The following is a 13,101-nucleotide window of genomic DNA, read 5'->3' as shown; positions in this document are numbered from 1 at the left end:
ATTTGACATTCTTCAGTATGAAGATATATTTAGGTTAATTTGATTGGGATTAAAATACACTGCTTTTGATGCATCACAAAACACTGTTTCATAAAGTGATGCCCTTACTGCTGTCCTGCAGATATTATAAAGGCAGTAATTATTTTGTTTTAAATTTTAATAGAATTTTGCTTTGCAATAACCAAATTAACTCAGACAGCTAGATTAACTCAATTTAGTTGAATTGATTAATCTGTTATCCCTAATGACCTGACAGTTATAGTCAGCCTTTGTAAAGAGAACATTTTGTTTTCTGGGATGCCAATGGACTGTGAAAATATCAATGCAACTTTAATTTTTTCTATTATCATTCTGGTTGAAAGAAAAATAAAAGATGAAAAGTTATTATGTGAAAAATAGAGAGCATCATTTCAATTCATATTTGTCCTTTACAATGACAAGTGTTATTCATTAACTATACTATATAAGAACACAGTGCCAACTTTTTTTCACTGTGGTTGGATGCTATATGAATTACCAATCATTACCAGTCACTATTGTACGAAGATAGCTGCCTACATAGTTTTTTTTCCCTAGCCAATTTCAGTTAAATATAATCCAATACAATTATGTCAAAAACATCAGATAGCAGTGCTTTTGATACTGTGCCTCCACTTCCAGGCAGTTATCTAGCTATTTGTCAGAGTTGCCAAATTAAAAGTATTGCTGAAGAGACTACTTTTGTTCTTTTGGCATCCTATTCGGAACAGTTGTCAATTCCTTCTTCCTTTTTTTTTGCAGAAAGCAGATTTAGCAGTTGCTCCTCTAACTATTACCTACGTGCGGGAGAAAGTGATTGACTTCTCAAAACCCTTCATGACTCTGGGCATTAGTATCCTCTACCGTAAACCCAATGGCACCAACCCCGGTGTTTTCTCCTTTCTCAATCCATTATCTCCTGATATTTGGATGTATGTGCTACTGGCCTGCCTTGGGGTCAGTTGTGTGCTGTTCGTTATTGCCAGGTAAGGAGTAACGATTGTGACTTTGGCAAGCAAGTGGAAAAAGAATGAGAAACATTACTGTAATAATTTAAATCGATTTTCTCTCTCAAACAGTGCTACAATGTGTTCAACAAAGGTGATTCTTTTACTCTGAGATGGTGTTCCACTCTTATACTATTACACATTTATTTTCTGTTTCTTGTTATTTACAGCCTAATTAATATAATGAACATTTATAGTTCAACATAACTAACATTGGTGTTGATGTTTAACACTCCCTATCAGCAATAGTGGCTTTGTTTTGATCTTGACACTGAATGATTTTCTAAGGGATAGATCAATGTATAATTTCAGTCATCCCTAGGATGTGTTTTATTGAGTTTAAGTGCTCATTATGTCAAGCAGAGAAGAATTTAAACAAAGTGGGGAGTTTGTTTTCCTTGGAGTGGACAACGTTGGGGACAGGGGCTGTGTGCAGTATAGAGGTATACAAAATTACGAGGGGCATCGATATTGTATATTTAGGAAGCCTTTCCCTCAGCTGAGGAATCAAACATTGGAGAACGTAGATTTTGGGTAGAGGGTAAGAGGATTTGATGGGTTGCAGTGGGTGATTTGACTGTGGACCATACTGTCTGAGTGCATAGTGCTTGTGGACATTCTCATGACATTTAAAATGTATCTGGATGAGTATTTAAATCATTGAGGCATTGACATGGAATGCACCGTCTCAGTGCTTGTGGGCATTCTCATGACATTTAAAATGTATCTGCATGAGTATTTAAATCATTGAGGCATTGACATGGAATGCACCGTCTCAGTGCTTGTGGGCATTCTCATGACATTTAAAATGTATCTGCATGAGTATTTGTACTTATGGAAGCATAGAACTCCTCAAACTAGGTGCTGGTAAGCCATAAGTAGTCGGTGGTTGTTATACACATGATTGATAAAGAGCTTGTTTCTTTGTCTATCTACTTTCTGATTCTGTGTCTCAAGAAGAAATATGGAAGTTATTGCCTTTGTAGAAGATCTGTTACTCCACTACATCCTTTACCTTTGTTAATACCTCAGTGAAATGGAATTTTCATAATGGTCGTTCTCTTCTAAAAATGGCAACTAAGGTGACTGAGGTCCTTAAAATATCAGTTCACAAGTGTTAGGCATGCCGCTTAAATGCACTGAACTGAAACAACAACTTTCTTTGGCTTCAGATACATAATTGTAAGGCAGGATTCAGAGCTGAATTGTCTTTGTAGATTTGATTCCCACTATTCCTGCCTCTAGAATGAGCACGCATTGGAATTGTTGATGATTTGAATTAAAGTCTTTGAAGACTATCTACAGTGAAGTTAGTGGCTGTTGCACAAAAAGTGTGCAGATCTCTTACCTTCTCACATGATTCTGTAATCAGCAGTTCATTCAGTTGATTGTTTCCACTCCTCTGCCTGCTTATTGACTTGGATGATGGAATGGATGGCTTTGTTGCAAAGTTTGCAGACTTTGTGAAGATAGACGGAGGGACAGTTAGTCTTGAGGAAGTTGAAGGACTTAGAAATAGAAGGACTTAGACAGATTAAGAGAATGGGCAAAGAAGTGGCAGATAGAATATAGTGTCAGGAAGTGCATGGACATGCACTTTAGTAGAAGAAATAAAAGGGTAGACTATTTTCTAAATGGAGAGAAAATTCAAAAATATGAGGTGCAAAGGGACTTAGGAATCCTTGTACTAGATTCCCTAAAGGTTAATTTGCAGGTTGAGTCTGTGCTGAGGAAGGGAAATGCAATGTTAGCATTCATTTCAAGAATATAAAATCAAGGATATAATGTTGAAACTTTATAGAGCAATGCCGAGGCCTCACTTGGAGTATTGTGAACAGTTTTGGGCCTTTTATCTTGGAAAGGATGTGCTGAAACTGGAGAGGGTTTAAAAAAGGTTATTGGAAATGATTCCAAGATTGAATGGCTTGTCATATGAAGAGCATTGGATCGTATTCACTAGAATTCAGAAGAGTTAGGGGTGACTTAACTGAGACCTGTGGAGTGGTGAAAGGCCTTGATAGAGTGGATGTTTCCTATGGTTGGAGAGACTAGGACCCTTAGAATGGGGCATCCTTTTAGAATGGAAATGAGGAGGAATTTCTTTAGCTGGAGAATGATGAATCTATGGAATTCTTTGCCACAGACAGCTGTGGAGACCGAGTCTTTATGTATATTTAAAGTAGAGGTTGATGGATTTTTGACTGGTCAGGGCATGAAGGGATATGGGGAGAAGGCAGGAGATTGGGATGAGAGGAAAAATTGATAAGCCATGATGAAATGGTGGAGCAGGTGCAATGGGCCAAATGGCTTAATTCTGCTCCTATATCTTAAGGTCTTACGGTCTTATGTGGCCTGACCTAGAGGGTATGTGCTATAATGAGAAGTTGGATAAACTTAGATTGTTTTCTTTGGAGTGGCGGAGAATGAGGGGAGATTTGATAGAGGTTTGTAAGATTTTGAGAGGCCTAGACAGAGTAGACAGACCGTATCTTTTTTCCCGGGGTTGAAGTGTCTCATACCAGAAGGCATGCATATAAGGTGAGAGAGGGTCAATTCAAAGGAGACGTGAGGGGCAAGTTTTTTACATAGAGAGTGGTGGTTGACTGGAATGCTTAGCCGCGGTGGTGGTGGAGGTAGAAACACTGGGGACTTGTAAGAGATGTTCAGATAGGCACATGAATGTGAGGAAAATGTAAGGATATGGATAATGTTTAGGCAGAAGAGATTAGTTTAGTTGACCATTTGATGACTAATTTACTTAGTTTGGCACAACATTGTGGGCCAAAGGGCCTGATTCCTGAGCTGTACTACTCTGTGTTCTATGTTCTATGAAGGCAGAGGCCTAGGTTCTCAGAACATAAACTTTAATTTTTTTATGCTTTTGGCAAAATGATCTAGCTGAAACCTTTAAAAACTGTGGCAAAGATGTTGATAATTTCAACCTTCTCCACTCTTCCCTACCTCTGAGTGCTCAGTTCTCTGACAAGGGATAAATGGTTTCTTTAAAACAACTTCAGAGCAAGAAAGATATACGTTATATAGATTCTTTCATGGCCTCTGGTCCACCTAGACTACTTTACAGACATTGACTGTACTTTGATCACCTATCGTCCAATTGCACAGAAATTTCAGTGATGTTCCTCCATTCCCTTTAAATTTACCGGCGTTTGATTGCCAGATTCTCTTTTAACTCAGCTAGTTCTTCGAAAAATTGATTACAACACTGAGTAACAACTAAAAAAAATCAAAAATGGATCAGGGTATTAACAGAATAACGTCCAATGGTCTGGAAAATCTAACAGTGCTGGCTATCAGCAATTTACAGTAGGTGTTTTTGAGTGATCCAGGTTCACGTATCATCAAACCATACAATGAAATATTTAATTTGCATTAACTATCAGGACCCTAAGGATGTTCTGAGCACAGCCTGCAAGTGTTGCCACGCATTCTGGTGCCAACATAGCATGCCCACAATGTTCAGCAGAACAACTTAAGCACCAACGACAACATCAAAACAAGCCTCTTTCCTTCCTCCCACCCATTCACACACGTATACAGATCACCAAACCCAAGACAGTACACTCCGGGCCACCAGCCTCCAGTCCCTGGCCTTTGATTACCACACACACCCGATCAGCCCTTTGACCTTCAGGTTTCAACCTTCATTATCGACCCAAGGATTCACCAGTCATGGGATTTTTAAGTCCTGGCCTTGAACACTAGAAAGCAGACATTAATTTGGACTAACTAATACTGAGCAGATAATCTGTCAGATAATTAGATAGTGTTCATTGAAATGGCAAAGTTCCCTACCTTCCTACAGAGCATTCCTACAGTTAATCTGAAATGTCTGACCATGTTTTGTTTTCAAATCTCTGGAATGTGAATACCACAATCGTACAAACAGTACTTGCTGAAGGCTGAAGAAGTTTGTCCTAATGACCATTCTCCTATCACTCCTAAGGAGATCTAATAGAACATTGAACTTTATTAAAGTTAGCCAAAGGTATTAAGAGCATTCTTGCCTGCAGTTCTAGATTTTTAATAAGACCCTTTATGTATTATATCACACTCTACTCAAAATGAAAACTTCCCATTCATGCAAAATATTCTTCTCTTGATATTAATGTAGAAAACTACTTGACAATATGAAATACTATATCAGAACTAAATCTTGATGTCACCTGTTGTCTGCAGCTATTAATGTACTGTGCTGAAGTCTCAGGATTGTATATATAGTGAGAATGCCTAAGACTTTTGCATAATGCTGTAGTAATTTTATGTATTGCACTGTACTGCCATTGCAGAAAATAAACAAATTTCATGACATGTGAGAGATGATAAACTTGATTTGGATAATGGTTTCAGTTGCAGGCTAAGAGTGGCAGGGGGGCAGAGAGAGGGTGTTCATGGTTCGGAAAAGGGGAAGGGAGAAGGGAGAAAGCGGAAAGCACCAGAGAGACATTCTGTAATGATCCATAAACCAGTTGTTTGGAATGCCTGGTGTGTCAGGGCTGGGTGAGTCTGCGCTTGTGCCACCCCTTGTCCTGGCTCTCCTCTTTGCTGCCTGTGGGTGCTCCTCTCACACCATTCCCAACATCCTTTGTCCTGCCAGATTTACAGACTTGCTCCCTGCTGCATGTTGACAAATTCAGTACCGTACAAAAGACTGCGGCACCCTATGTGTGCCCAGGACTTTTGCAGTGTACTGTACGTCCCAACAGAAGCCATGGCGTGGTGAACAGCAGTGGCATGCATACTTCACTGAAGGTGATGGGTTGGATTTCACCGGTTAATGCCGACAATTCCAAGCAGAACAAATACTGTTTCACTATTTAACCAATTAGTCTGGGACAACCCCTTGGCATTAGGATCTGGTAAAGCAACAGACTGTAGTGTTGTTGGGTGCCATGCAGCAAGATGGCTTTGAAATGAAGCATTCCATGGAAGTCCCATCCACTGGTTAAACTGGATGTGGAAAAAAAAGCAAGGGAGTTTCCTTAGCCAATATCTATCTCTGAATGAACATGTAACACCAGATGAATTTATCTCATTGGAGTCTGTGTGGCTGCAAAAAAAAACTAACTGCTTTTCAAAATCATTTCATTAGATTTTAAAGCTTTTTGGATATCATGAAGTCTGGAATATGTTATTAAAATTGTGTTCTCTTTAGTTACCTGAACTGACAAGACAGATACTACTTGTTAGCCCACAACCACTGTGGCTGCACATAAACTAACTTTTTCTTACTAAGCCAATTAATATGTGATGAAATGAGATGAGATTATAGGAGGTCTGGTCTGGTGAAATGCAAATTAGCCAACAGTCTCGCAAGTTAGGTAGCTGGATTAAGATCAACCTGAGATTGTCACCATCAGTTAACACATGCTTGTATTCTGATTAGTGTTGGCTGCAGTTGATGTGTACTGTCCTTCGTACTTTGAAAGATGTTAATGTTGTGCATTCAAAAATGCTAACTGTGTATGTCACAGCATAATAGACTGCAATGAGCAAATCCAGGTGAATATCCAATGATACTTCAGACATGCACACAGGAAACTATCTTTCAGACTTTGATGAAGTAAATGAACTTGAAACTGGTTTCAATTTGACCTCTAGTCTGCAGAGAATTTTACGTGTTAAGTTGGTTCATATCAATTGCTGGACAAGTGGTTTCAAGGAATAAGTCATCTTAAAAAGCATTCTTAGGCTACATCCACACTACACCAGATAAATCCGTAACCGAAGCTTTTTCTCTTCGTTTTTACCCTACGTCCACACTAAAATGGCGTTTTCATCTCCCAAAAACGGAGCTTTTCAGAAACACTTTCCAGGGTGGGTTATTTTTGAAAACGCTGCTCAGGCAGATCAGTGTGGACAGCGTAACCAGAGACTTCTGAAAACACTATCAGACAGCAGCGTGCTATTTCATTGTTTTCTTGAACGTAACCTAACAATTTCAGAACAGGTGGCAACGAGACTGAAGCCAGAAGAGTTAGAAAAGAACTCACCAATTACTTTGACCCATAACTTACTGTATAAATAAATACCGTATACTGTACTCACTTTGCCCTGTTTTCTGTCCTTGCTCGTATGAAGGTGATTTACCTATTTATGCAAGTACTTCCCTGACAATAGATGTGTAACAGCCTAATGTAACATTGTATGGAAATACAAGATAACACTGATGCAGACATGTTTTATACATTTAACAAGGTGCTTTATTAATGCAACAGAGTTAGTCAGTTTTTCAATGTTCATCGTCAGCCGGGTCAGTCTGTCTGTGAACTCCATCGGTTGCCACCATACACTCCAGTATTTGTTTTTTTTTACTTTTAAGTTCTCCTGCGTGAGAGCCAACAGCTGTCCGTCGTTTTAAGTTTTTCTAGTCTGTAACTACACAAACGCGCACTTTTACGGCAAGATTCAACACCAAACATGTCACTTGTTTACGGTAGATGTGTCCTGCGCATGCGGAGGAGGAGATTTGCCGAAATGTCTGTTTCAATGTGGATAGAGATATTTCTAAAAATGCATAGTGTGGACGCCTATCGTTTTCACTCAAAACCGGCATTTTCAAAATTATCCGGTCTAGTGTGGATGTAGTATTAAAGGAAAAGGAATGATTATGTATATGGTGTGGTTAACCACTTTAAATGGTGCAACAGGGGTCCACCATTTTATTGAATTTTTCTGTCCAGGGTTAAAAGGCTATTTACAATAGTGACAAGTTTAAAATTTAAAAACTTTTATCTTAGGAAATTGCGAAGTGCAGTGAAGCAGAAAGAACCAGAAGGGTCTTTCATTTTCTGACGTATGCAAGGACACTTGACCTCACTTGGTTTATTGGTGATTTGCCACTCATTGTACCTCCAGATAGGAGGAAGGACAATTAAAGAACTTATCTTTTACTGATCATTATTTATTTATTCAAATACAGCATAGAGCAGACCCTTCCAACCCTTCAAGGTGTGCTGCACAGCAATTCCCCATCTTAATCCTAGCCTATTCACAGGACAATTTACAATGACCAATTAACCTACCAACTGGTACGTCTTTGGACTGTGGGAGGAAACCGGAGCACCCAGCGGAAACCCATGTGGTCACGGGGAGAACATACAAGCTCCTTAAAGGCCACAGCAGGAATTGAACCCAGGTCACCTGTGCTGTAATGTGGTGTACAAACCACTACACTACTGTGTTGTGTTGGTGCGTGGCCAAGTGGTTGAGGTATTTGTCTAGTTATCTGGAGGTCGCTAGTTTGAGCCTTGGCTGAGGCTTGTGTGTGTGTCCTTGAGCAAGGCACTTAACCACACATTGCTCTGTGACGACACTGGTGCCAAGCTGTATGGGTCCTATTGCCCTTCCTTTGGACAACATTGGTGGCATGGAGAGGGGAGACTTGCAGATCTTCCATTAAAAAAAACCTTGCCCAGGCTTTCCAAGGTGCAAATCCATTGTCTATCAAGACTAACGGAGGCCTACCTACCTACCTACACTACTGTGCCACCTGCATTCTTATGAGGCACATGCAAAATATGAAAAATAGCATTCCCCCCTCAGTTGCTATCTATAACTCCTCTTGGAAAATAAATGGCTGTAAGAAATCCCAGAGATTTATTGACACCAATTCCATCTCAAGCCCCAGATCTGGTTAGGATGGGAGTGGTAAATTAGTTTTATTTCTTGAGATAAAGGCTTTTTCCTATTGTTGCCATTGTTCCTATTGTTTTTTTCCTTTGGAAGGAAGCCCAAATCTCTTAATAATTAATAGTAACACACACAAAATGCAGGAGGAACTCAGCAGGCCAGGCAGCATCTATGGAAAAAAATACAGTCGACATGGAAAAAAATACAGTCGACATTTCAGACAGAACCCTTAGGGCTGAAACCCTTAACCCTTATGGTTTTGGTCCGAAATGTTGACTGTACTATTTTTCTTAAATGCTGAGTTCCTCCAGTGTTTTGTGCTTGTTGCTCAGATTTCCAGCATTTGCAGATTTTTTTCTTGTTAATAATTAACAGTAGTTTTTTTCCTTGCTTTTGAACATCTACGAAGACAAATGGAAAATTAAAATATTCAGAATCATAATTACGTTTAATGTCACTGACGTATTTTGTGAAATTTGTTGTTTATAAGCAACAGTACAGTGCAATAAATAACAACTATAAATTGCAAGAAGCAATATACATAAAACATTAAATTAAATAAGTTGTGCAAAAAGAAAACACAAATAGTGACGTAGTGTTCATGTGTTAGTTCATTGTCTGTTCAGAAATCTGAGGGTGGTGGCAAAGAAGCTGTTCTTAAAATGTTGAGCATCTGTCTGCAAGCTCCTGTACCTCCTCTTTCATGCTAGTAATAAGAAGAGAGCATGTACTTTTTGCTGGGTGATGCCCCCATTTTGAGGTATTACTTTTTGAGGTCATTATTAATGCTGGGGATGCTAGTGCCCATTATGGAACTGGTTAGGTTTGTAACCCTTTGCAGCTTTTTCCAATCCTGTGCTGTGGTCCCTCCATACCAGACAGTGTTGCAACCTGTTAGAATGCCCTGCATGGTACATCTGTGGAAACTTGTTAGAATCTTCGGTGACATATCAAGGCCCTTCAAACTCCTAATGTAATATAGCCACTGATGTGCTTTCTTTGTAATTGCATCAAAACATTGGGCCCAGGACAGATCTTTGGAGATGTTGACATCTAGGAATTGAAACTGCTCACCCTTTCCATTGCTGATTGCTCGATAAGGATTGGTATGCGTTCCCTTGACTTCCCCTTCCTGAAGTCCACAATCAATTCCTTGGTTCTACTGATGTTGAGTGCAAGGTTGTTATTGCATCACCACTCAACCAGCTGATCTGTCTTGCTCCTGTATGCTATCCTATTCTTTCTCATATTGTTGCTCTTCATTTGTAAAAGAATACTAATAGTAATAGTTAAATTCTAATGGTTAAGTGAAGAAAGTGTCAGTTCATTTATATAAAGTATTATAGAAATAGAAATACCATAAGACATAGGAACAGAATTAACCCATTCAGCCCATCAAGGCCATTCCTCCATTTCATCATGGCTGATCCCAGATGCCATTCAACCCCATACTCATGCCTCTCACCATATCCCTTGATGCTCCAACTAATCAGGAATCTATCAACGTCCACTTTAAATATTCCCACGGACTTGGTCTCCACTGTAGCCAGTGGCAGAGCATCCCACAGATTCACCAGTCTTTGACTAAAAAATAATCTCCTTCCTTCTATTCTAAAAGATTGCCCCTCAATTTTGAGCTTGAGACCTCTACTTCAGAATACCACCAGAGGAAACATCCTCTCCACATCCACCTTACCTAGTCTTTTCAACATTCAGTAGGTTTTAGTGAGATCCCACTATATTCTTCTAAATTCCAGTCAGTACAGGCCCAAAGCTGCCAAACGCTCCTCATATGCTAACCCTTCCAATCCCAGAATCATCCTCGTGAACCTCCTTTGGACTCTCTCCAAAGACGATACTTTCTTTTTGAGATAATACTCCAAGTGTGCCCTGACTAGTATCTTATAAAACTTCAGCATTACCTCCTTGTTTTTTATATTCTGTTCCCCTTGAAATAAATGGCAACATTGCATTTGCCTTTTTTTACCACAGACTGAATCTGTAAATTAACTTTCTGGGAGTCTTGCACGAGGACTCCTAACTCCCTTTGCACCTCTGGTATTTGAATTTTTTTCCCATTTAGATAATAGTCTGTACTATACTGACATTGGAGAGGGTTCAGGAAAGATTCACAAGAATACTTCCAGGAATGAGAGAGTTACTCTATGAGGAATGTCTGGCAGCTCTTGGGCTGTATTCCCTGGAGTTCAGGAGAATGAGGGGGGATCTCATAGAAACATTCCAAATATTAAAAGGCCTGAACAGATTAGATATGGCAAAGTTATTTCCCATGGTAGGGGATTCTAGGACAAGAGGGCACAACTTCAGGATTGAAGGATATCCTTTTAGAACTGAGATGTGGACTAATTACTTTAGTAAGAAGCTGGTAAATCTGTGGAATTTGTTGCCACGAGTGACTGTGGAGGCCAGATTATTGGGTGTATTTAAGGCAGAGATAGATAGGTTCTTGATTAGCCAGGGTATCACAGGGTATGGGGATGACTAGATGAAGTGGATCAGCACATGATTGAATGGCAGAGTAGACTCAATGGGCCGAATGGCCTACTTCTGCTCCTAAGTCTTATGGTTTTATTGTTCCTTTTGCCAAAATGCATTATCATACATTTCCCAACATTGTATTCCATCTGACAGTTTTTTGTCCATTCTTCCAATTTGTCCTAGTCTTGCTGCAATCGCATTGCTTCACTACCTGCTCCTCCACCTATCTTCATATCATCTGCAAACTTTGCACAAAGCATTCAATTCCATTATCCAGATCATTGACAAACAATTTGAAAAGTAGTGGTCCTAATACTGACCCCTGAGGAACACCACTAGTCACTGACAGCCAACTAGAAAAGACCCTCTATATTCCTACTCACTGCCTCCTGCCTGTCAGCCATTCCTCTATCCATGCCAGTATCTTTCCTGTAACACCAAAGGATTTTATCTTGTTAAGCAGTCTCATGTGAGGCACTTTATCAAATGTCTTCTGAAAATCTAAGTAAATGATATCCACTGCCTCTTCTTTGTCCACCCTGCTTATTACTTCCTCAAAGAATTCTATCAGATTTGTCAGGCAAGATTTACCTTTACAGAAACTATGCCAACTTTGACTTATTTTATCATTAGTCTCCAAGTACCCTGAAATCTTGTCCTGAAGAATGGATTCCAACACTTTCTCAGCCACTGAGGTCAGGCTAACTGGCCTATAATTTCTTGTCTTTTGTCTTCCTCCCTTCTTAAAGAGTGGAGTGATATTTGCAATTTTTCAGTCCTCTGGGACCATGCCAGAGTCAAATGATTCTTGAAAGATCATGACCAATGCATCTGTTACCTCTTTAGCAACCTCTCTCAGGTCTCTAGGATGTAGTCCATCTGGTCCAGGTGATTTATCTACCTTAAGACCTTTGAGTTTGCCTAGCACTCTTTCCTCTGTAATACCAATGGCACTCACTCCTGCTCCCTGACCCTCACAGACCTCTGATATACAGCTAGTGTCTTCCACAGTAAAGACTGAAGCAAGTGCTTACTAAGTTCATCTGCTGTTTCTGTGTCCCCCATTCCTACCTCACTGGCATCATTTTCCAGTGGTCAAATATCATCTCTCACCACTCTTTATAAAATTGCCATTACATTTCCAAAGAGGTCTCCAAACTTGTTAGTAATGTTTAGTGGAACAGCAGCATTTGGAAAGGATAGAGATTAAAAGATATTTCAGCTTTTTAGTCAAAAGGTTATTGTTGGATGTTCATTTGGGATTTTCATTACAGTCTTTTTGATACGCTTAGAATGTGTTTCAAATGTTAACTCAAATCTACAAAATATTCCCTCAAGAATCTAAAGACAAGCATCAGTTTGAGGGTGCCAGAGGAAAGGATGAGGTTATGTGATTTACTGTTCAGGATCATGCTCTGTGACTTCCATGTCACAACTGATTACAAATTTACAATTCACTCTTCACCAGCAATCACTGAAATCAGTTAATAATTCATTATCTGAGGAGCTTTAAAGATGTATATAATTCATTGTGGTTGGGAAATCGCGAGCTGAGAACTGTGACAGGTTAGTATTGATCCAAGGATCAGTGTTTTGAAAGTGAGTTTGACAGATAACCCAATTTGCAGAATTTCCCCTTGTAGTCCTGGGACAATCTGCCTGTCCAGAATGTGTATAGATTCAGATTGATTTACTTATCGCATGTACATGTATCATTTGCATTAACAGTTAACATAACCTAAGGTTGTGCTGGTGGTAGTGTGCAAGTTTCGCCACACATTCCAACAGCAAGGTAGCATGCTGCAACACTCACCAAAACAGCAGCAATGAAACAAGCCCCTTTCCGGCATCCCATCAAGGAAAAACTCGCCTCTTTTAATGCTGCCATATGCTCTGCAAGAAGAGCACATTTTTCCAAGACTATTAC

General features: G+C 39.6%; 1 protein-coding gene across 5 annotated transcripts in view; it reads left to right on the top strand.

The window, feature by feature from the left end:
• The window catches only part of grik1a (glutamate receptor, ionotropic, kainate 1a), a 354,991-nt gene that overhangs the window by 277,449 nt on the left and 64,441 nt on the right, over positions 1-13,101 (top strand). For all 5 annotated transcript variants that reach the window (XM_059968113.1, XM_059968117.1, XM_059968114.1 and 2 more), the window contains one exon: positions 781-1,004. In XM_059968113.1, coding sequence (XP_059824096.1) covers positions 781-1,004 — 224 coding nt within the window. The remainder of the gene's footprint in view (positions 1-780; positions 1,005-13,101) is intronic.

Source organism: Hypanus sabinus, chromosome 4 (genome assembly GCF_030144855.1).
Source record: "Hypanus sabinus isolate sHypSab1 chromosome 4, sHypSab1.hap1, whole genome shotgun sequence".
NCBI lineage: Eukaryota > Metazoa > Chordata > Chondrichthyes > Myliobatiformes > Dasyatidae > Hypanus > Hypanus sabinus.
The sequence above is the reverse complement of the archived record's forward strand: the minus strand, read 5'-3'. Positions and strand labels throughout refer to the sequence as shown.